This window comes from Etheostoma cragini, chromosome 5, assembly GCF_013103735.1.
Source record: "Etheostoma cragini isolate CJK2018 chromosome 5, CSU_Ecrag_1.0, whole genome shotgun sequence".
NCBI lineage: Eukaryota > Metazoa > Chordata > Actinopteri > Perciformes > Percidae > Etheostoma > Etheostoma cragini.
In genome coordinates this window covers 16,636,861-16,662,130 of record NC_048411.1, presented here as the reverse complement: position 1 = coordinate 16,662,130, position 25,270 = coordinate 16,636,861, and the positions used below count along the sequence as shown (strand labels likewise).

Below are 25,270 nucleotides of genomic sequence, written 5' to 3'. Positions count from 1 at the left end.
TAAGGGACTCACACAAAAGATTCTAAACAGAGGGATGAAACTCCAATGTCCACTACAGTGAACATAAGTAAATGGGCTGGGTCTGAATTTTTAAGTCACAGTTGAATTAAATTAAATTGATTTGTTATGTCTATGTATTGATACAGTATTGCCACAAAAAATATTACAAAACTATGCTGTGAAGCTGAGTTTGCCTTCAGCAGAGCTGTTGGAGATAACAGGTTTCTATCAGTGACTATTAGTACAAATAGCAGCAGCAGCAGCAGCTCAGTTGGTGGGATTGCAAACAGACAGGTGACGATGCTGCTGTTGGTGATTCTGTTTGGCGTCTTTCTGAACTCAGCCTCAGCTGCAAAGGTGAGTGGGACTTCATCAAAGATTTCTATTTCTATTAATATTAAGTATACACATGGTGAGGGTTATTGTCATAACAGTAAATCTCATGTTCAGACTCAAATGTCATGACATTCATTCTCTCAATATTACGGACTTCCTGTGTTTTGCTCTGACTTCCAGACCCAAATACATATGTAGTTTTAGCAGTAACTTCCTAAAACAACACTGTAGTATTTATCAAACAAACAGGAGGAAATTTGTTGGGGACTATTTTAATATTTGGTTCTCTATTAAGTATTCGGGACAGCAGGATGGTGTATGTGGGATTGATTCAAAATAAATCACAGTGTGTGTGTGTCTTATGGTGTCACCTATTGCAACAATGTGGCTCATTGATTGGATTTAATGGCACAGAGGAAGAAGATATTTCACACAGACTACTTGTTGGAAGATACATTTACGGCTGGTTTGAGTCTGAACATAAAGGCAAGGCAAGGCAAGGCAAGGCAGCTTTATTTGTATAGCACATTTCAGCAACAGGGCAATTCAAAGTGCTTTACACAAAATCAGTTAAGCAGATAAAGAACAGGTACAAACAGTTAAAAATCATAAGCATTAAAAACCGATAAAACACATGAATAGACAGTTTAAAACTAAATAGAAACATTAAGACACATAAAATACAAAAATAAAAGTTACAGTGCAGCATAAGAAATTTAAAGAAAGGAGCAGTCATTTAAAGAAAGGCAGCATCAAAAAGAAAGGTCTTCAACCTTGATTTAAAAGAACTGAGAGTAGCAGCGGATCTACAGGTTTCTGGGAGTTTGTTCCAGATATGAGGAGCATAGAAACTGAAAGCTGCTTCACCCTGTTTAGTTCTGACTCTGGGGACAGAAAGTCCCAGATGACCTGAGAGGTCTGGGTGGTTTGTAGTGTAGTAACAGATCAGAAATGTATTTTGGTCCTAAACCATTGAGTGATTTCTAAACTAGCAAAAGTAATTTGAAATCAATTCTTTGAGCCAGTGTAAAGACTTCAGAACTGGAGTGATGTGATCCAGTTTCTTGGTCTTAGTGAGGACTCGAGCAGCAGCATTCTGAATCAGCTGCAGCTGTCTGATTGATTTTTTAGGGAGACCTGTAAAGACCCCGTTACAGTAGTCAAGTCTACTGAAGATGAAAGCATGGATCAGTTTTTCCAAGTCCTGTTGACCCATAAGTCCTTTAACCCTTGATATGTTCTTAAGGTGATAACAGGCTGACTTTGTAATTTTCTTAATGTGGCTGTTAAAATTCAGGTCTGAGTCCATGACTACACCAAGATTTTTAGCTTTGTCTGTTGTTTTTAACATTGTTGTATTACAATTGTATTTATTATTATGTAAAGAATTGTTGTAAAGAGAAACATGGACTATCATCAGCGGGATAAATCCACTTCTGGTTTATTAAAACTCTGAGGTGTCTTTGGTTTTAGAAGGTCATCATCACACGAGCTGACATACTAGTGACCAGTGTGTGTGTGTGTGTGTGTGTGTGTGTGTCTGTGTGTAGCTGGGTGTGGTGCAGACGGAAGGTGGGAAGGTAGAGGGAAAGAGTCATGGGATGGGGCTGTTTAGGAGCGTTGACGTCTTTAAGGGAGTCCCCTATGCTGATGTCCCCGGAAAGTGGGAGAAAGCAAAACCTCATCCTGGATGGAGCGGTATGTAACTCAACTCACATTTCCTTCATCCAGACTTTTTCCATGTCAACCAGGAGTCCCTGTTGACCTCCGGTGGTTAAACATCTCACCGGGGTGCTTTGATGCCCAGGTGAGATTTTTCACCAGGAGGAATCCCAGATGCGTATGTCTGGTCTACAAAACTAATGCATGCAAGAAGTGACACAAGACATAACGTATCAACCGACAAAATGCATAAGACAGGTTTTTTGTTTTTCCAAAATTGGATGTTCGGCAAAAACAGGTGTTTCAAGCTTTTGGTTGCTGATTTGCAGCGATAAAACAAAGAAGAAAAAGAAAAGAAGGTTCAGGGTTGTTGTCTTTGGACAGGTGTTCACAAAAAAAGCCTTGGGCCTTCTTATAGCATTTATCTCAAGGTGCAACAACAACTTTGTTCTGTTGTGCATGACAGTAAAGTTCCAATTGGATCATGCAACCCCTCTAACAGAATTCCCATCAACCCGTTTTTTTGTGTTTTCATTGGCTGTAGCTCCCCGACAGGTCCTGCTGGAATCCGAAATGTGTCTGCTTAGCAGATTAAACCTCTCTGCGAGCGTCTTTGAACAGTTTACACATCAAGCTGAATGACAATTTTGAATTTTGGCAAGAGGCAATTTATTTAAAGTGCTGGAGGCCATGATTTTACAGCGACCTAAAAGACGTGGTAGCTTAGCTTAGCATAACAGACTGGAAACAGGGGCAACCATCTAGCTTGGCTCGGACTTGGCACCAACAAACACCTATAAAGATCAATGTAACGTGTTGATTAGTCCTGACTTAACTCTGTACTTAAGAATATACACTGTAATGCCATTTTAGTTTATCCTCCCTACTTACTGTGTTTACAATGTTAATCAGCTGAACAATGAGAATAAATCAGAGAATGGGAATAAGTACAAAGGTTTGTTGTTTCCAGGAATCCTGAAGGCAAAAACATATCGGGATCGCTGCCTACAGGTGACGCTGCTGCAGAAAAAAACCCAGGGCAGCGAAGACTGTCTCTACCTTAATATCTTCGTTCCACAGGGACTACAATGTAGGTAAAACACACACACACACACACACTCACTCAGTTTATTCGTGAATGCCACAGTCTTTACCAGAGGTGGAACAAGTACCTTTTACTTAACTAAAAATACAAAAGTATTAGCATTAAAATGTAATTAAAGTACCAAAAGTAAAAGAACTCATGCAGAATATCTATTATATTACTGCATTATTGTAAATGATGCATTGATGTGTTTATCACTTTAATGGTGCTGCTGGTAAAGATGGACAGCTTTGTGTACAGCTGGGTAGTTTAATCTGTAATAATACATAATTGTTTATTAGTTGATTATATTTTGTGATAATAACTGAAGTGGTAAGATAAATGTATTGCAGTAAAAGGTACAACATTTCTCAGATGTTGTGGAATAGAAGTATTCGAATAGAAGAGAAATACTCAAGTGAAGTACGAATACCTTGAAAAAGTAAGTGTATTTCCACTTCTGGTGTTTCAGCAGTTACAGTTAGTTATAAAAATATACTTCAGTATTTTCTGGTGCTCTGTTGCAATGTATGATGCGTTGGATGTCTGTGGTGTAGTAAAGCTTCCTGTTAAACTTCACAAACAAAAAGCTTGATTTCACACTTAATATTTGGAGCTGTTTTACATTAAAGTGTTCATATTATGCTTTTTGGGCTTTTCCCCTTTCCTTCATAGTGTTACATATTTTTTGTGCATGTTATAGGTTTACAACATGAAAATGCCTAAATTCCCCCCCAAAGGGACTTACCATCTCCAACAGAAAACACTGCTCCAAACTGCTCTGTTGTAGTCAGCCTTTACTTCCGTGACAATCGCGCGTCACTTTGTAACACATATTATAACACTTGCCTACGTAGCTGCTGGCACTCCCTCCTACTCTACTTCTGACTGACTAGTAATCCAAACCTAGCTACTCCACATGTACGACTCCCAACAAAGATGGAACAGATGCGATGCCTCACTCTGTAGCTTAAACAGATAGCTCAACACATAGGGTGAAAAGGGGAGCTGCGGCAAAGTGCAGTACAACAAAAAGATGGTGTTTTAAAGAAAGAATTAAACCATGTAAACCTATTGTGATATAACCTTTAAGTACAATTGTGAAGCTGAAAATGATCATATTGTTAGCACTCTAAAGTAACTAAATCCTGTCAGTGATGACGAGGATGATATAACAAGCTGTTTATTGACCCTCTGTCTCTCCATCAGTGTCAAAGAACCTCCCGGTGATGGTATATCTGTTTGGCGGAGCTTTCCTGTTGGGGGCGTCCAACGACCTGACGATCCTCGGGAACTCTCTGTACGATGGGAAGGAGATGGCTGACAGGGGCGATGTCATCGTTGTCACGGTGAACTACAGAGTCGGGACGATGGGTTTCCTCAGCACCGGAGACTCCCGACTGCCAGGTGTGATCAACACCAACTATCATTGATCTGCTCTTCTCTGCTCATCTGCTCTGTTTCTCAGTTAAATGTTTGGGGCCAAAACACAACAACTATTCTGATTATCTGAATTATCCGACACATTTCCACCTGCTGCAGGTGTTGAAGATTATCCTGCAGAGTTAAATGTAAAGTTCTACCAGGTGAAAACATCCATTTTATAGCACTAAGGGAATCAAAGTGTTTGGAGATTGATCGGCTGTGTTTGGGTGCCTGCTTGTGATTTCCCAGCATGCATGTGATCAGAGGTCTGGTGTGTTTTTTGTGTTATCAGTGTGTCCGCAAATAAACTTGCTGTTAGGTCAGCTGCTGCTCAGATGTCAGCCTGTTTAGATTAGTTCTGTTTTTCTTCTGCAGAGGGCACAGGTTCTGAAAAGTAATTAACGGTGTAGGTCAGGGAGCAGGTGGGAAGTGGTTCAGGTGTGATACTGTCACTGATCTAAACCACAACATGTTTGTCCCAGTTGTCAGTGTGAAGAGTTTCTTGGCTACAAGCTGTTGTTGTCTCAGTATGGGTCAGTTACACGTGTGGACCTTTTCAAGGAAACCAGAAAGTGTTCTAGCCTTCCCTTAGGCCTAGTGTCCAGTGCCCCCTAACTAACTGTCACAGACATTTTAGTTCTTAGATCCTCAAAGATGCTCCATATGGTAAAAGGATCAAAACTACAATGCAAGCACAGCGTCCGTTTAGAAATAGTTTGGAGCAGTGATGCGTTTGGGGAGTTCCAGAGGGAGAGGGCAGCAGTCACCCCAGATTTGGTGCTCAGTCTTGAGCGGAGGTGTACTTGGGCTTGCTGAAGAACTCTGAGAAATTAGTAGTTTATGATCAGAGCAACAGTTTGATATTAACTTGCTCTCTGATGTAAAGCTGAACTCAGTCAGATACAGGAAACAGTAAACAGGGAACTATTTTACCTGTCAGGTAACTATGGTCTGTGGGATCAGCATGCTGCCATCTCCTGGGTTCGCAGGAACATAGCAGCGTTTGGAGGAAACCCCAACAACATCACCATCTTTGGCCAATCAGCCGGAGCCGTCAGCGCCAGCTTCCAGGTCAGTGGTCAAAACCTCAGCCGGATTATAAACCTGAGTTTATATCTACCTGAGAAGGACCTTTTGTTCTAAAGTCTAAAAAATGTTACGTGGTTTTAGCACTAATTTCCTAAAATAGCTGCTCACTGTAGTATTTATCAAAAAGATAAAACCTGACTTATGTTACCAGACAGTTTATTTTAATATTAGCTTGCAAGTAGATTAACAGGGAATTTGTCTCTGAAAAAGAGTCTTTCTACAAACTCCGACCAGAATGGAGATTTTGGAAATCTTTGTTTGCATGTAAACTGAGACACACGGAGGTTTAGGCAGCCAAGGAAGTAAAGAAGACAAGAGAGAGTAAGTGATTTGATGCTGTTGTTGCTGTTTTTGAGCTTCTGATAGGCTAACGTAGGCTTGAGCTACTTGTTGCACTGCCACCTACAGGTTTGGTATGCTCTTAACCCTTGTGTTTTCTTCCCTCCAAAATTGAAAATCAATGCTTTTTATTGATTTTTTAAAGTTTTTCTTACGTTTTTGTCCCATTTTTAACGCTTTTTATGCTTTTTTTCAATGTTTGTCACTTTTCTGACGTTTTCAACACTATGTAATACTAACATATTAACTTTAGTTTAAGTTTTTTTTGGAATATATGGTAAACAAAAACTCTTTTATAGGAAATCATGCCTAATGTTTGAGTTAGAAAAGCAGAAATTAGGAATTATTACTGTATATAAACTCACAAAATGTCAGTTTAAATGTGGATTAATCACAGACATTTCCCTCATGGACTCAGGAGATTATGTTATGTTTTGCCGTCTGTTTAGAAGTTGTGAATTTACCGCTCACAGAAACTTAATACAATATTGGGTCTGGCTTTTGTCAGCAAAAATGCCTCTTTATTGAGTTTCCTCTCAGCAAAATGTTATGAGTGAATTTAAGATGGGCTTTTATTGTGAAGGGTAGACATGGAGGAGCCAGCATATTGGCAGTGCTTTTTTTTGGAACCTTTTTTCCTCAACTTTTATTGTGCGGCCGTTTAGTTTTCTTCACAGTTTATCAATATCTAATATCCAATGCTGTCAAAACGGCTCCAAATTCCAAACGCCAAGTTGGGTACCGAGAAAACCAAATCTGAAGTAGAAAGGATGAAATTATTTTTTGAGTCAATTTCCTGGTGGCCATAGTCTTCCATTGTTATTGCATATGCTGTAAATAATTTACCAACTATCTCTATATCAAAATTGTCATTTTTGTTTGAGATGGTCAGTCAATTTAGATTTTGTTATTGATGAAGTGATTTTGAGAATTATGACTTTTTGTATTTTGTATTTTTATTTTTATATGAACAGAAAGTCAAAAACAAAAATATGTCTTTTATCAGTCAAAGTTGTGATGTAATTCATTTTGATTTACTATAAGTCTGTCTGTCTGTCTGTCTGTCTGTCTGTCTGTCTGTCTCCTTAGATGCTGTCTCCCTACAGTAAAGGCTTATTCCGCAGAGTGATCACTCAGTGTGGAGTGGCCCTCAGCCCCTGGGCTCTGCAGAAGAACCCCATGGCGCTCACCAAGAAGGTCCATTAACATTTTGCTGTTCAGACTATTTAAAAGTGTATCAAACTGACTTTTGTTTATTGAAATGTTCTGTTTGTTTCTGCAGATTGCTCGTAAAGTCGGCTGCTGGAGAAGCGACGAAGACGAGATGTTAGAGTGTCTGAAGCTCAGCGACCCAGTTGGTCTCACCCTGGCTGGAAAAATCGACGTGCTGCTGATTCTGGGAAAAGGTCAGACAGCTGGAACTGACAAAAACAACATCTGTATTAACTAAAAAAATGACTCTTTGCTTAACTGGCACTGTGATTAAAGCTACAACAAACCACATTTGACCAGCAGCGGGCAGAATTTAGACCCAGAACAAACACAAAACTTTTTTATCCAGTATTGACTAACCAAACGTCATTTTCATGCTGTTCAGGGGATTCACTGTGAGCAAAACCACCTGCAAACACTTATGTGGACGCAAGTTTTCACACAAAAATGTTGTTTAAGAATGAATCATTATTTTTCGTAAACCTTCAGCACTAAACTCTCACATGCGTTTAATCATGCCACATCCATGATCAGTGTAAGTGCTTCAATGAAATTGGGTGCAATAATATAATATTGCACATCCCCTGACATTATTTGTAACATTACATCACTATGAACTGAGTTCCCAAGAAAGTCTGCAAAATAGCAGACAAGTGGAAAGTGTGCACAAGGAGCTAAAGAACCAAAACCTCTTCACCGACCTGAACCATGGTGGACTCATCAGAAATAAGTCAATATTGGAAATCTCCGTCTCTCTTCCTGCAGGTACGGTCATGGATCTCCTTGAACTCGCTCCTGTGATTGACGGCGACTTTATCCCCGACGAGCCCAGTAAGCTGTTTCACAACGCGGCTCAGTTTGATTACATGGCCGGGGTCAACAGCATGGACGGACACATCTTTGCTGGAGTTGACGTTCCTTCTATTAACAAGAAGAATGGCAATACCACTGCGTGAGTACCAAAACATGAGCTTGTTTTAGAGACTTTTATTTTGATAAAAATAAAAGGTAATGATGATCACTGATGATTTACAATGCCTGTAAAAACTCCATTTATCGTTATTCATCACAAGTACTATCCACTAACCAGGCAGCTGGATTCACCCTGTGAATTTGTAATGTGCTTTTGGAAGTTGTAATATTTCTAGATGACGGGATAAAATGGTGACAGAAACGGTTGTGTATACCGGCCATGTTTGTCCTCAGAGCAAACGTTAGGGATCTGCTAGCCGGTCTGACTAAAGAGAAGGGGAACGCTGCTGTGGACTCGGCCTTCAAAGTTTACTCATCTCACTGGGGTTCAGCTCCGGAACCGGAGGTGGTAAAGAAGACAGTGGCCGACATTGAGACCGACTTCATGTTCCTGGTTCCAACTCAGATTGCCCTCCAGCTCCACGCCAACAACTCCAGGTCAGCTCTGTTTGCACTGTGTTTAAAGTTACACATACATATTTGATGTCCCTGATGTACAATTTGGATCTGTAAAACTACAGTGGGTGTCTTTGTGTTCACATGGGCAATTGTTGCACTTAGTTTGCAAGGTCAAACATCTCAAGTGCCGATGTTAGTATCAGTCAGACCCTCAGGGACCGCTGCAGCTGCTTGTTCGACCAGGATGTACCTTCCATTTTCTGTTGTATGTTCCTTAGTGGAGCCCATACCTTCTCCTACCTGTTCAACATGAAGACTCGTATCCCAGGATTCCCTCGCTGGGTGGAGGCAGAGCACGCAGAGGATCTGCAGTACCTGTTCGGTAAACCCTTCGCCCTCCCGCTGGTCTACTTCCCCCGACACCGGGACCTGGCTGGCTACATGATTGCATACTGGACCAACTTTGCCAGAACCGGGTAAACTTCTAGCGAGCACTACAAACACACAGATCAACAGATCTGAGGGCTGCCAACAAGACTACTGGTCAGTTTGGTTTTGAAAAAAAAAAATCTTTGCTGTCCTCTGTAAATAGTATGAACTGGTTAAACTCATCTGAAACAGGTGTAAACTGGTCAGACTGGAGAAAAAAATGTCTTTGCTGTCCCCTGTAAGTAGTTTGAACTGTCCTGAAGCAGTTTCAACTGATTAAGAGTAGTTTGAGCTGGTCTGAAGTAAGCCTGAAACTGGTTTGAAGAAGTCTGAAACTGGTGTAAACTGGTTTGAATGACAGTCAACTGGTATGAACTCAGTTAAACCTAGTGCCAGCTGTGTGTTTTATCTTTTATAGAAACTGGCTCAAACTGGTCTCAACAAATATTAACTTAGTTTAAACTGGTTAGCATTGTTTGGAAGTGGTTTCCATTGGCCTGGACTTGATCTGGACACAGAAAACAGATATGGAATGCTGTGAACAGGTCTGTCCTTTCTAATACTGGTGTAAACTTTCACTCTTACATATCCAGTGATCCCAGCAATGGTGGCAGTAGAGTCCCAGTTCCCTGGCCCCTTTTCGACAAACACAGGCATCCCTACCTGATCATCAATCACCAGATGACAAAGTCCTCTGTGAGGTACAACACTGGAGTCTACTGATATTTAACTCAGCTCTCAAACCTCTGTCTTTATAGTACTTCTGCTTTACTTTACTGTCTTTGAATCTATTCTATTGCACTTGTTTATACTCTTTACTATTATTCCTCTAGTCTTTATTCAATACTTCTACAACATTGTATTATTTGTTGTATTTTTGTCAATGTTACTTTATATAATTAGCAGACTGAACTTTATTTTACTCTGCTGGCTGACCACACTCCTACACTTTTTATTCTACTGTATTTACTGAGATGGAAACATAAAAACCTTTTGAGAGTTGAAGAAGATGATGGATTACTGTTAGAGGACAGAGAGTTTACATTTTGAAAGAAGTTTGTCTGTTTCGTCGTTTCAGTTATGACCTGAGATCAGACTACGTCGACTACTGGACCAAAACCTACAGCATCCTGCCATCAGTCAAGAAAGACAAAAAAGAAAATGATGGAAGGATGAAGACAAAGTCTGAGTAAATTAATCCAACTCTGCTGCTGTTTTTAATTTTTCTTGCTCAGTGGGAACTGTAAATGCTGAGAAGAACGGGAAGTGAAGATGTAAACAGGATAATTGAGGAATTAGCATCAATCTGAGGGAAACAAATGCAACAGTTTGTCCTGCACTAAATGTGTGGTTTCCTCTCTTCTCTTATGTAGCCTAATAAATGAAGCTGAACTCTGCACTCTGGGTCTTTTATTTCTCCTGTGTTTGCTGTTACAGGTCATTCATGATCACCAGATGAAAAATTATGCAGTTTTAGGAGCATTTTAAAAGTTACATGTAGTCACTTTAACCGTAGTACTAATTCTGACATAATCTGCCAGTACTATAAAAATATCCAAACCTGTTTTGAATGCAAATGAACTTTTCTCAAATTTTCATTATTGTAGTTTAGCAAACTGCTTTAGTCTTCCAAACTTTAGACATTCATTTCTAGGATCATTTTAAAAACTAATTAATTTAAAGAAAATAGAAAAGAATCACAGTACAAAAAAAAAACAAAAAAAAAACACCCATACACAAATATTCTTTTTTGCATAATGAATACTTTTACTGTTTAATTACATCTCGCTGACAAAAAATGTATTTAAAAAATATTTTCAAAGCTTTTTTGTATTTCTTAAATATACTAAGGCAACTGCTTTTACTGTTATTTATAACTTCTAATTTTCATTTGCACTACTTGCATTTCCATGTGATGGGGGGGTGGAGTAAGGACCCAAACGCAGAGACGAGAAGGCCGGAAGGGGTTTTATTACTCACAGAACAAAACCAAAAGGAACAGAAGGCAGAGTCCAAATAAACAATCCAAAACCTGGGCACAGGGAAGAGCAATGCAAAAAACAGGATAATCCGCACAAGGGAAGGCTCACGGGGAATGGGAGGAACACTAAAAACTCACGGGGGACAGTAGGCCTAGGGACAGTATAAGGATAACGCGAACGGGAACACTGAGGAGACAAAAGGATCAGACGAGAGACAAGGTAAGCACAAACATTAAATACACCAGGTAATTAGATAAGAAGAGGCAGATGACAAGAGGGCAGGGAATCACGTGGAAAACATCCGGTAGTCACAAGAGCGGGAAGACACAGCAAGTAAAACTAGAGACAAGACAACTCCAAAAGACAGACTTCAAAATAAAACAGGAAACAGAACATACACGCACTGAGGGAACACAAGACAAGACCAACAACAAAAGACAAAGGGGGAAAGAGGGACACAAACACAAAGGCAAAAAAGGGAAAAATAATCCCAAAAAAAACCCCAAACCACAACAGTACACTTTATCTTTAATCTTGTTCTAGGCCTGTATATCTTCTTGTTTGCATCTCATGTTAATTCTTTTGTTGGGACCATGTAAATAATTCTGTTCCTCTGCACTGTTTATAGACTGATATTATTTAAGTCCATCTTATCTCCTATCTGCTACTAATGGTGTATTTCTACAATGTGGTACTTGTACTTCAGTAACTGAATAATCCGCTCAATTGTTACTGAGATTAACAATTGGAGGCACCTCCAACATGGCCACCAGGGGGGGGGACAGGACACCAAATGATATTTTCACAAGGACGTAGCCTATATCAGATAATAAAGGTAGGTACAGATGATGAGTAGAAACAAAGCAGCACAATTCAAACAGAAGGTAAAGTAACCACAGTGCAGACGGGAATATCATTTTAAATAAGACCTTTAAAGTGAGACATGAAGGAGGAAGGGAGTAGAGACAGTGAAAAGGGGAGGTTCGAGTTCACACAGTTAGTTCTGCATTTTATGTTGCAACAGAGTGAAGGCAGGAAACAGAGATGACACACTTAACGTTTCTCTGCATCACACTAGTACCACAGAGAGAGAGAGAGAGAGAGAAAGAGAGAAAGAAAGAGAGAAGAACCATAGAAGGAGGAGAGGAGAGGGGGAAGCTCTCCAAGACGAGCGAGTAGACCAAGAGAAAAGGAGAGAAAACAATAGGAGGTGAAAGGAGAAGATAAAGGAGAAGCTCACGAAAAGGAGAGCAATGAAAAGAGTCAGAAGCAACGCAGAGGAAAAAGAAGAAGAAGAAGGGGACCGAAGCAAAAGCAAGTAGAGGGGAGGAGAGGAGGAGGAGGGAAAGAAGAAGAGGAGCAGAAGAAGAAAGTGGACAAGAAGAAGAATAACAGCAGGTGAGAAAAGTGAGAGAGCAGAAGAGGAAGCAGAAAGTCAGAGAGGAGCGTGAGTGAAGAGGAAGGACAAGGAAGGGAAGGAGGAGACACCGACGGAGGAATAGGAGGAGAAGAAGAGGAGCTGCAGTGTCAGAATGGAGGGGGACATCATGAAACAAGGGATGCTCTATCTGCAGCAGCAGAGGTTTGGAAAGGTACAAACAATAAACAAATTAACACAGGCTTGGCAGGCTAATGCCAACACAATATGTCTGAGTAATGTAACTGTATGAGCAGCAAGAACAGTAACTGTGTGTGTGTGTGTGTGTGTGTGTGTGTGTGTGTGTGTGTGTGTGTGTTTGCATGTAGAAATGGAAGCGTGTGTGGTGCGTCCTATTCAGAGACAGTTCCTGTTCGATTTCCAGACTGGAGTTCTTTGAATGTAAAGATGGAGCCAGTGCAGAGAAGAGTGACAAAAATCTTCGCAAACAACAGGAGCACAAGAAGGTAGAGTAGACTCTACTGAACTCTACTAAACCCTACTGGGCTCTACTAAACCGTACCGGACTCTACTGGACGTGTGAAAGTTGCAACATGCTATAAATGGCAAGTTTTGAATAAGATTTGGATCATCCAACAAGGCAGGCCTGCTTGGTTCTTTAGGGGAATGATTGCAAAGATTTACAAAGAATGTGTTCACGGCATTTAGTGTTTCACCGGGACGTTTTGGGGCCGGTTGGTGGGGATTCACTAAATACGAACGGCGATACACTGCTAAGAGCAAGTGCAAATGTTTCACCAAAACAAGTTCCTTCCTGAGAACATTTTGCAGAGCCATCATCGCTAGCAACATGCAGAGGACCCAGACCATACTCTGCAGCGCTGTGGAGATACATCTAGCAAAGCAAGACTAGGGTGGGGGTGGGAATATTAGGGTAAGCCAGTCAGAGGAAGTGTAGTTTTCTGCACATGTTTTAGGCCCCCTGATTTTTTTTTACCTCTTTTGGGGAGTGGGTTGGTTCATATTTTTTTGAGGGAGACAAATGTACCTCTTCTAAAAAACAATTGGGGGGGGGCATATCTTCATGCATCCCCGCTAAAATTTACGCCTATGCTAGGAAATGCAAATCCGCCTACTGGACTCCACTGGTCTTTCTACTGATCTCTACAGGACTCACCCTGTTACATAGGTGGTAAAAGTGTCTGTGTGTTTGTGTGTGTGTGTGCGTGTGTCTCCCAGGTGATCCGTCTGGCGGACTGTATACGTGTGTCGGAAGTGGACGTGGACGGATGTCCTAGAGACACAGGACCCTTCCTGATCGAGACCACCGAGAAGATCTATGTGTTCGCCGCAGACCGATTACAGCTGGACGACTGGACACACAAATTGTGTGAGATCGCCTTCCCTGTAGGTACACACACACACACACATACACACACACACACAGATACACACACACAGACACACACACATATACACACACACAAAAGTAGCTACTGTAATAAACACTGTTGTGATGTCAAAGTGTCAAACACAACAGGTAACAAACACCAAGGCTGACCTCGGTCAGTGTCGATCAATACATTGTTTTTATCATCATTGCTTATTATCAATGCTTTCATCATTGCATTGCTTTGATCAGTTCAGAGTGCAGATTTAGGGAGTCAGCATTAAACCAAGGGTCGCGGTTAAGGACCATGTTTCACCAAGCAGAACTCTCCATCACTGAACAACATATGCACTGATACATTTCTGTTGTCTTTTGTTTGTTCCCTCACTGCTGTTGAACTAAAGCAAATAGTTTTTCAATGTGACAACAAAGTTTGACTTTTGTCTCTGACTGTTTTATTTGAGACGGCAGGAATTATTATGAGAACAAATAGAAAAAAGTAAAAATTAAAAATGTTTGTTAAAATTGTTTTTTCATTGATATTTTTTTGTTTTTTGCTGGTTTGTTTTGGGTGTGCAGGCTGTGTGAGTTATAATAAGTTATACATTGTCCTTGTTAGTAAAAACCCTCACACTGTTTCAGGATGAAACAAATCGATTTAAGGTGGAGATGAAGAGTTAAGGAAGTTAATGTGGACATTTCTGTTGGGTGCCTGAGAGCTTACTGCCCTGTCCAGTGAGTTGTTCATTGACAACCTCTGCATCACCACCCACAATGCACCAGTCCACGGACCAGACAGTCACACAAACAGCTGACAGTCACAACTTCCTCTTTCTGTCTCTGCGTGACAAAAACTACCCACTTTGTACAAAGACAGACAATCAGATCACATCTTTTAATATATACATGATGATTCAGTCTCCTGCTGTCTCATCCACATCCCAGAATACACAGGCGGCTACAGGAGCCTGTTTAGTTCAAACCCGCCGCCTGGTCAGATCACGGTCAAACCACAAATGTATTTTGGTTGGAGTGATTTTTACACTTGTTATTTATGTATTTGACATTGACCCTGTTCAGCACTTTGGTCAACTGTTGTTGTTTTTAAATGTGCTATAGAAATAAAATTGACATTGACATTGACAAACAAACAGCTCCAGGAATTTTTAGCTCCGCGGACTGAGACCACTTCCTCTTGGTCCACAGCTGAGTCTGAATGTTGTGTTCAGAGCTGCTCAAAGAAATTACACAAAGCAAGAAAACCAAATGACTGAACTACACAGATTTAATAGACAATGGAGGCAAAGTGGTAGAGATGAGGGATTTATTGTAAAACTGGAGCAGGCAAAGGTCAAAACCAGGAGACATTCCAAACAAATCAAAAGTCCAAACAAAGCATCATGCCGAGGTTCAGTACAGGAAGGTAACATGTTTCCAGTGTCAGTATCAGGTAACAGAAAGCAAAGACAAGAAGGAAAGTTTGATTAAGGTGAGGAGTGGGAGGGAAAGGCTGTAAACTGCAGAGCTGCTGATGAGAGAAGAGGAAACATGTGATGAGTAGATGGGAGGGGCAGTCAGGGGATGGAGACAAAAAAGACTGATGAATGGATGGGTGGATGGGTGGATGGGTGGATGGACATTGCACAGACAGCTGCACTAAGACCCACTGCAGGATTTTAAATTAGCAGATCATTTCAGGATAAATGAACAAAGCAAATCAAATATGTATTTTATGTATGTAACAGCACGTTGTGATTGATCATTTTCTTATTACAGTTGGTTGATGTTGATCAAAAATCACATTATTAATCACAGATTAATTGGTAATAAAAATAAATTTTAGTTGTAGGTTTTTGTGGTAACTACGGTAACACATACGTGCGTCAGTGGGTATCGTCCAAAGTTAAATCATGTTTGATTTAAAATGTCCTCTTCCGTTTCACTGTTAAAGGTCCAATATGTAATGGTGACAGCTAGCATATAAAATAGTAACTGCAGTCCAAATTCTAAATACTGTACAGAGTTGTCTCCCCCGCACCCCCGGGTTTGCGTTTTTATAGATCACCTGGCAACCTTGCCCGGCTGTCAGAATAGGCAGTTGATGCCAACACTGGCCAAAACTCAAACAGACATTCTGTTACGGAACGGAGTAAATACTGACTTTTGCATTGTTGATAGAAAACATAGTATTTCAGCTTAGCATGTTACCTCTAAATGCCTGATGACATGTTGAGGTAATTTTTGGATTTAATACAGTAAATATATTACATATTGTACCTTTAAGCTGCAGTGAAAAGTGTTATTTTCTGGCTGAGGATTTCACAGGAAGAAGACTGTGGGTTTCATCCTTCATCATCAATGATGTGTTCATGTCCAGCATGAACAGAATGTGTTCAAGAAAGGCCGGTTTCAGTGTGTTAAACAGAGTGCTGTGAACAACGCCTGAACAACCTGAAATTTCTCTGTGAATACATTGGAGAAAAGTAATCAAACTAAGTGATCTTACTGTTAATAATCCATAATATTTGTTTGTAGACCAATTGGACAGAACACAGAGTGAAAAGAGGAAGCCTGCAGAGAGGAAACAGAGTGGACGAAGATGCGGGGATGGAAGACAACTCCCTGTACAGCGGCAGAGAAACAGGTACTCCTGTCGGACTGTCTGTCCACTTTTCCACTGTGCAAAACCCTCAAGAGTTAAGAGATATCATTGCCTAAATATGACATTTGATCCAAATATAACAATACATACTGTACGTCCAGGATACTCTTTAATGATGTGAGTCACAGCTTACACGTTCGACCCATATCCGACTCCAGAATTGGACAACTTTTTACTGCTAGAATCTGGAGTTCATGGCATCCCAGATACTGCAGCTAGTGATATGTAATAAAACCGTCTCATATTTGGAACATATCTAGTCAGAAGTAGACGGCTGTCATATCTGCAGAGGATGTATTAGTCATGTCCTATGTCAGGATATTTTATAGATATGACCAGAAATCATGATTGAAACTAGACGCATTAACGTGTTCATCCCTTTAATGTGCTTGCTGGCAAAGGGGGAGTTCATTTCATTAAAATGCTTCTGGGTCGATTATAAAGTTGTATCTCTGTATCTTTTCTAATAATTAGCTATGTTTTACATTATTAACCTGAAAACTAAAGGCATCATAACATGGAACTACCCAAGTAAAGTACAAGTACTTGTTTGTCAAGCACAGTAATTAAGTTAATGTGCTTGACAAACAATTGATTTAGTAGATCAGAAGAAGGTATTACAAAGTATTTGATCATGTAGTTGTTTGACTCGATTTTACTCCAGTGTTTAGAGACACGTAAATTGCAGAATGTATGGACTTTTAAAATTTGAATAGTCTTTATTGATGAATTTAATATTACTATATATAGCCCGTAGACTTAATAAGCAGCCGATCAACCTCTTCATAAGCTCTTGTGGTGAAAACTTTTCTTCTCCTTGTGTCATTGTGTTCGTGCAGAAGCTTTCAGTGCGACCTTCATTCACGACTTCCGGTCGCACCTTCAACCAAACCTCACTTCCTCTTTCTCTCTTGCTTTTTTCCCATCAAAGCTAAATTTAGCAGCCTGCGGCCAAAATGATGTTTCACTCTGTTGCTGCAAGACAAACACTGAGGCAGGCACGCACAGACGCACGCATATGCACACACACACACACACACACACACACACACACACACAGTTACTGTTCTTGCTGCTCATACAGTTACATTACTCAGACATATTGTGTTAGCATTAGCTCTGTGTTGTAAATTGTTTGTACCTTCCCAAACCTCTGCTGCTGCAGATAGAGCATCCCCTGTATCCTGATGTCCCCCCTTTATGTGTGGAGTAGTAAACAAGATGGTGTGCCTTGTTAAAGAGACGAGCTCAGGCAGCAACGCCCTAAGCTGCACCAACACTGCTAGGGGAGAGAGACAAAAAGGGAAGAGGGGAAAAAGAAACAAAAAAAATAAACCACCAAACACAAAAAAACAATCTTTTGAAAACAAAGTGTCTTTGTGTGAACACAGTTTTCGTTGTGAACCTAAAGAGTCTTTAGATCCTGACCCTTCTTGACCTCCAATACTTGAACCTTTGATTCAAAGATTCATAAAAAACTCAAACACAAAGTCACAGACATCATTTTGATGAACAACTAAACCGCGGAATGTGTTTAGACAAGTTCTTGTAGCCTAATGTTCCTCCGGCGTACCTTGTGAAGGGGCCACTGGCTGCATAAAATAACGTGAAAAATAACCTGCTGAATTATGATAACCATCCAATTGCAGTTTACTGTTTAAGTAACGTGTAACTTATTACAGTCAATTAATTAATTTATCATTTATCATTTTTGAAGGGTTTTAATAAGGTCTCTGTAGGACCATGAAATAGCAAATATCAAACTGTTATACTGCAGTAGTACACACACACACACACACACACACACACACACACACACACACACACACACACACACACACACACACACACACACACACACACATTTAGACTCAGGGTCAGTTGTCAGTGTGAGTTGCTGCGTAATGGAAGCTTCTTTAGCACCAAGACTACTTCAGCTTTTATCTTTACAGGACAAACTTCCTGTTTCTCAACAGGAAGCTGAACCTCATATAGTGTCTCAGTTATGTGGTTTGAGTAAGTCTTTGAGTAAGTGTTTGAGTAAGTGTTCTGTCAGTCCAGTCTCAGAAATATTTCCACTCAATGGTTTGCACCTGAGCTGCAGCTCTGATTAAGTTGCTATATTTAGTTGGTTTGTGGCTGTGAAGCAATATAGTAAACAGAACTGTGACTGTCCGTGTTTTTCTTTTTATGATCCTCAATAATGAGTAACTCAATATAACTGAGACTAAACCGACTGCAGGCAGAGGTACCGGCTGAAACTAATTAGATTAAATTAGTGTTGCAGTTCATTTTTACACAAAAATATCCCAAACGCAGACCTAAGTTTCTGTTCTTTACATTTCAAAATGTTTCTTTGATTTCTTTTGTTTAACTTAATTCTAAATACTTTATCTGTCCCTCAAGAGGCAATTGAAGGTTAGGGAGTGTGCAAACACAGATAGACGCGGACAATTCAGACATACACATAACACATCAAAATACAAATATGCCAAAAGTGTTAGAGACATACACAGGGATTAAAAGCAGCAATATCCAACACCACAGAAGCACATGTGTCTTTTCTGATCGTTTCTCATTATCAATATAGATGTCAAAATCCACCATCTGTCATCTAAAAATCTTTTTATCTTTTTTAAAATTAAGTTCAGTTTCATTTTATTAATGTAAAGATAAAGCAACGGAATACAGATATTCATGGGTAAATTTTCTGATGTTATTGTTTCATTTTGAAAGCTCCTTTCAAACAGAAACATTCTTTTTAACATCAATGAAGATGTAGAAGCAGAGATGAAAAGAGACAAAGAAGAGATAAAGTCAGAGCAGGTAACAGTATATAAAAACACAGAGTAGTTATAAATAGACTCTTGGAAGTTGTAGTACTACAGTTGTAACATTTGGTGTATAATTGAGGTCATAATATGCAGCTTCTGAAGCTACTGTTTCCCACATTGTCCCACACCTGCACAAACACGTGTGTGTGTGTGTGTGTGTGTGTGTGTGTGTGTGTGTGTGTGGTTTCCCCAGTGTCAAACATCTGAGAACATGTTAACTGCTGCCGTCATAAAAGAAGAAGAAAAAAAATTGTAAATTAGTAAAAGCTATGTGTGACATTTATATGACGTCTGCTCTATCAATAAAGTTATCAACAAGATACAGAGCATATATCTTAACCACAAAGAAAACCAGACAGAAAGACCAAAATAAACAAAATAACAAAAGAACATATTTTATCTTATTTTTAATTAACCAAAACAAAACAAACAACACATTCACGTCAAATATAAAGCAACAAGCTAATTATCAGTATCTTCACATCTGAGTGGGTCATTATTGGGAATTAAACCCTGGCGGCTTGAAGCAAGACTCAGGGAACATGATCCCACTTAGCAAAGATATCAATAATTTGACACAAAATATTGATTTCAAAATAACGTTATGAATTTTACGATGGTTCTCTAGGGCCTATCATCAGAAATGCGTCCATAGAAGATGTTTGTTAAGTAATAACAGACCATAGAATGCCATAATTGACCAATCAGAATCAAGTATTCAACAAATCCGTACATGTTCATCATATAAAACTCTTTAAATACCATTCATCTCTATCGAGTCCCTCCATCTTTCATCTTTTACCAACCGATCCATTAGCCTTTACATGACTACTATAATATCAGGTGTCCTTATTGTCCACCTGTTCTTAGCTCAAACATTAGTCACTTCGTACCTAAGTTGCAGCTAATAATTATTTTCATCATTGATTAATCTGTTGATTATTTTCTTGATTAACTGAATACTTGTTTGATCAGTAAAACGTCCAAAAATAGAAAAAACATACCCAAACCCAAAGGGAGTTTTTAATATTTCGTTTTTTCTCAATAAACACAAAAAGATGGAAATGTATTGACTTAAAAATATTTAAAACTCAGAAGTTCTTCTATGGGTTTATTTATCATTTCCAAGATAGATGATATTATCCTGACATGTTGTTAAGTAGTTGTGGACAAACAGACTATGACTGACAGTGTGTGTGTGTGTGTGTGTGTGTGTGTGTGTGTGTGTGTGTGTGTGTGTGTGTGTGTCAGTGCGTGACTTCAGAGTGTGTATTCGGAGGACAGAGGCCTCTGATCGCTGCAGACTGAAAGGAGACGGATTCCTGCGAGCTGATAGTGACGCTCTTCACCTGCTGGATAAGACTGGAGACATTGTTTACACCTGGCCATACAGATACCTGCGCCGCTTTGGACGAGACAAGGTGACACACACACACACACACACACACACACACACAAACTTGGTTTAAGGTTAGTTTTAGTGTTGTCTCAGTGAAATCCCAAGAATAGAAAAAATTCAGGATAAATAAAGAGTAAAGTCGGGTCAAAGTCAGAATTTTAAATCCTAACTGTTTAATTAAAAAAATAAGTAAATCAAGTTATTTAGGTTATTCTCTGATTTGTTTCCTGTCCTCCAGTCCACCTTCTCCTTCGAGGCTGGGCGGAGGTGCGACTCCGGCGAGGGCAGTTTTGAATTCGACACCAAACAGGGGAATATACTGTTTCAGGCTGTGGAGGTTGCCATCCACCTTCAGCGGATCTCCTGCCCCCAGAGGCAGACCTCCGGGGGGGGCCGGGGGAGTCCAGAGACCCCCCAGGACGGGAACCTGCCCGCCCTACCCCTCAACCCACCCCTGGTCCAGTGCAGGATGGCACCGCTCCCTCAAGCCCGCGGCCATGTCCCACAACCTCCTGCAGCTCAGGTCAGCTCACATTACAGGTCATCTGTCAAAATAATGTCTTTTAAAATAGAGAGGGTTGAAGGCAGAATTTTCAAAATAAAGTAAGGACTGTCACAAATAATCACAAGATTTTACAAACATTTCAGGATTTATATATGAACCTAAACTCAAACCTTAAGAAACTGAACTCTGTTCATAATTCTGGTGGTTTAATGTTCCTTACCACACCTCAGACAAAATTATTACATTTGACTTCTCCCTAAACTAAAATCATGCATTTATACATTTTAAACTATAATCTGCACATTCGCGAGGGAATACAAATGCTGAGGCCGAACTTCAGAAATGAATTGCCTCTGCCAAGGATTGCAAACCCTTCTTCTGTTTTTTTCTTTGTTCGTTTGTTTGTTTGTTTGCTTGTTTTTTTCCTGCCTTGCCATTGTCTGTTAGCAGGATTATCGATTTTGGCCCGATCTTTTATGAAACTTGGTGGAAGGGTGTAGCATGGGCCAAGGAAGAACCCATTACATGTCAGTGCTGATCTGAATAACAGAGAAGGGAAACAAACCATTTGTCACTTTTGTTAACATTGTGAGATATGTGATATAATTTGTGTTTCATGTGGTGTCTGAATAATTGGACGTATCATTTCCCAACGGGGAAAATTCACATTGCTTTAACAATGTGAGATAGGGCATGCCTTGGTGGCTTGGCTCTGTGAGGGCCCTTTTAGTTTCACATCAATTCCAATTTTTTTTATTAAACAATTCTGACTTTGTATTCAAAGACTTTAATGTTCTTTTCCCAGTTCATTATTCCCCCTTTTAGCTGTATAACAGAGTTCAAAACCTGTGTATTCTTCCATCACACTGTACTTGCTGTTATAGGAAACCAGATGTTCTAGATGAAGACTTCTGAATCTCTGAACTGTCTGGTTTTCTGGACGTTTTCTGTGTGCAGACTGAGGACGGTGTGTACAGCCTGGTGACTGAAACTCCAAATCTTCATATGATTCTACACAAAGATAAAGAGAGTTCCACTTCTTCACAACAGCAACACCGCCCCCAACTGGTAAGAAACATTAACTGCAAAACATAAACTATCAACACGTTAGTGTGTCTCTCAATACTGTCTGACTTCCTGTCTGTGACTCTTAGCTCTAAGCCCATTGGTTCCTACTGATGACGTACATCTTTACAAAAACAAATATATAGTTCTATCAGTTATTGCCTGAAACAGCTGGTCACTGTAGTCTTTGGCTGGACCTTGGAACCAAGCCTACAATGGAAAAACTCTGTCCCTCTGTCACTGAGTATTAAAATTCCACCATTGGTTGGAGTGAGTGTGATGACGTCAGTGTTGGTGTTTCTCCACTGCTGATGCCTGAACAGATTTGATTGATATGAATACAAAGTATAAATAATTGATCACTGATGACGTCTGTTCTGTTCTTCAGTCTCGTCTGGAGCCTCCAGTTGATAAAACGCTGACGGGTGTGAAGAGTTTGACTCTGGACACTCGCGGCCTCCCCGTCCCTCGTAAGAACCAGGTCAAGATGATCTCCAGCTGCCCTCTGCCTCACTCCGGCCCCGATCCCGGCGCCAACCTGGCCCCGGGCGTCGGCTCCACCCACAACCCCAATCCTCGCCTCAGCCCCAAAATGAGCTCCAGCCCCAACCCAGACCAGACGTACTCCCAGATCAACCTGCTGGCCGTTGCAGAGCGAGACACCAAGAGGGAGAAAAGAGGCGGCAGCATGGCTCCCTCCTGCACCCCCCCTGCCATCCGCAATGAGCCGGACTACTCCCTCCCCTTTGACACCATCGCCACAAACGTCATGTCAGATATCCTGAACTCCCATCAGGCTCAAAGAGCTGAGTCTGGTGCAGACCCGCTTTACGATAGCATCGACGAGATGAAGATCAGAAACATCTTCTCAAGCACCACCCCTGCTGTTGGTGATCAGCTGTACAGGAAGGTGGAACACATCTACGACGAGCCCGAAGGATGCGCCGCCCCTATGCAGAAACCTCCCACCTCCCTGTACGATGACCCTGAAGAGATGAGAGGAGATGCCTGGAGGATTATGGGTATACCTGCTGACCCTAAAGGTCACGAGTATCCGTACAACGCCCAGGTGGACGACTATGCTGTGCCCAAACGAGCCCAGAAGGTGCTTCCTGTCGAACAAAGCACAGAAGAAGAAGAATTAGAAGAAGAATTAGAAGAAGAAGACGAAGAAGAAGAACTAGAAGAAGACGAAGATGGGAAGGAAGACGACGAACAGAGCAAGGAGAAGCAGGATTCCCTGTACAAAAACATTATGGTGAAGATGGCGTAGAAGAGACAGGAAGCAGCTGTGAGCATTAACATGATTCCAATGTGAATATTTAGGTTTATTATTTAATCCAGCTGGCAGACTGGGCTGATCACTGAGACTCTGGTTTATCAAGTCATAACTCTCTGGCTTATCATCCATCTTTACTCTCTTTGAATAATATCGCTTTGCACCGACATACTCGTCCACTTCTCTGGAGGACGAGCAGTGCCTTCTTCTGTGTTCAAATTTAGTGTTAAATAATTCACAGTTAAATTGTTTCTGCTCAGCTCATTTTTCCCCCTGCTGACTAGTGCTTTTTGAAAGCTGTTTTTTCACTATCGTTAAATCATTTAATTTATGAAATAGTTTTAGAAAAAATTAACCACACAGTCCGAAGGAGTCTTCCAATGTCTTGTTTTATCCGACCAAAAGTCCAAATCACCAAAATGGTCCAGTTGACTTCTGAGAGGAAGCAGAAAACTGAAGACACTGGAGGAACTGATGGCTGTGGAAAACGGAGACCTACGCCACCTTGTGCCTCTCTACTGAGCTGTAGCGCTGGACGAAAATGGAAAAACAATTATTTTCTGTACTTTAGTTTGATTTGTACGGGGTCTTCTTTTTGATAGCAAGTCTCCTACAGACTTGCTGAAGAATACCAAAGAGACCAACTGGGAGATTTCTGTAGTTTTATTTGGGTTTGGGTTTATTTACGGTACTGTATAAATAATACAAATGTTCAATCAACTCAATAATCACAATAAAAATACCTTGAATTAATTAGTTGTTGTCAGCTTTACAGTATATTGGGAACATTTTGTTTTATAATTTGATAGACCTGATAGATTTGAGAGACTTACACAACATGTCAGTATGTCCTGCAATGTCTATGGCCTAAAATGTGCAAAATATCTCCCAGTACTTCTGTGTGTGTGTGTGTGTGTTGAGGAAGTGTTGAGTTTCACGGTGGGTGTGCGTCAACTCCCCAAAGAATCAGTGTATCATTACTTCTCACTTAATGACTCATCTTGGCTGCTGCACGTTTGTCAGACACTTCTGGTGCTGCCAGTGTGTGTGTGTGTGTGTCGCATTTTAAATGTGCAGGTTGAAATTTGCTTCTCATTTATTCCTTTGAGCTACCACGTGCAAAACGTCTTGTGGTGATGCACCTGAAAGCAGAGGCTGATGGGAAAACTCTGCTGGTGCGTTCAAAGATGCTCAGACATCTGAGGAATAAATGCAGCAGTGGGTCAAGTTGAATTTTTATAGTTTACTTGTTTGGCTTTTTGACACCAGAGCTCCTTATTGAAATATTTTATGACAGAAGTGGAAGCATCATTAAACACACCCGCATGGACAGTGTTGGTAATGGTCTCCGCTCAGCATCAGTAGATTAATTCATAGGTATAACAAGAGATGTCAAAGTTTTTCATGAGATTTATTTGATTTTTCTCTTTGATTTACATTAAGTGAAGTGGATTTGGAAGAAAATATGATGTGAGAACATATTATTTCTTGATATTATTTCATGGATTTGACCTCAGCAATAAGCCGTTTCTTCCAATAGAGGGCAACAGAGCTCACAACATCTGTTTATCATAATGTAGATAATCAGCCAATCAGGAGAAACCATATAGACCATCTGAATATTATCATCAGAAGCCTGACTGAATTCATTTAGTTAGTTTTCAGTTTGAAATTAAGAAACAAATCCTTAAAGTGCTCATATTTTGCCTTTCCTTCATTGTGTTATATATGTTTTGTGAATGAAATAGGTTTACAAAGTGAAAAAGCCCAAAGCCTACCCCAAAGGGACTTACCATCTCCAACAGAAAACACTGTTCACAAACTGCTGC

General features: G+C 40.4%; 2 protein-coding genes across 3 annotated transcripts; both read left to right on the top strand.

The window, feature by feature from the left end:
* The first annotated feature begins 289 nt into the window (after nt 1-289).
* Nucleotides 290-15,394, top strand: LOC117944850 (bile salt-activated lipase-like). 2 transcript variants are annotated; one of them, XM_034872039.1, is made up of 14 exons: nt 290-357; nt 1,887-2,034; nt 2,969-3,088; nt 4,292-4,489; nt 5,448-5,578; nt 7,025-7,132; nt 7,218-7,341; nt 7,913-8,099; nt 8,354-8,557; nt 8,797-8,994; nt 9,541-9,648; nt 10,026-10,171; nt 12,860-12,865; nt 15,383-15,394. In XM_034872039.1, exons 1-12 carry the CDS (start codon nt 301-303, stop codon nt 10,138-10,140), a joined length of 1,698 nt encoding a protein of 565 aa, XP_034727930.1. In that variant the 5' UTR covers nt 290-300; the 3' UTR covers nt 10,141-10,171; nt 12,860-12,865; nt 15,383-15,394. The 2 variants fall into 2 exon arrangements, with proteins under 2 accessions (XP_034727930.1, XP_034727929.1); XM_034872038.1 differs by lacking the exons at nt 12,860-12,865; nt 15,383-15,394 and having other exon boundaries at nt 10,026-10,344.
* LOC117944844 (docking protein 2-like) lies at nt 11,922-23,978 on the top strand. The gene is made up of 8 exons (XM_034872030.1): nt 11,922-12,521; nt 12,676-12,813; nt 13,547-13,714; nt 16,233-16,341; nt 20,445-20,614; nt 20,831-21,115; nt 22,055-22,165; nt 22,551-23,978. The coding sequence occupies exons 1-8, from the start codon at nt 12,462-12,464 to the stop codon at nt 23,433-23,435; spliced, it is 1,926 nt and encodes a 641-aa protein (XP_034727921.1). The 5' UTR covers nt 11,922-12,461; the 3' UTR covers nt 23,436-23,978.
* Nucleotides 23,979-25,270: the final 1,292 nt, after the last annotated feature.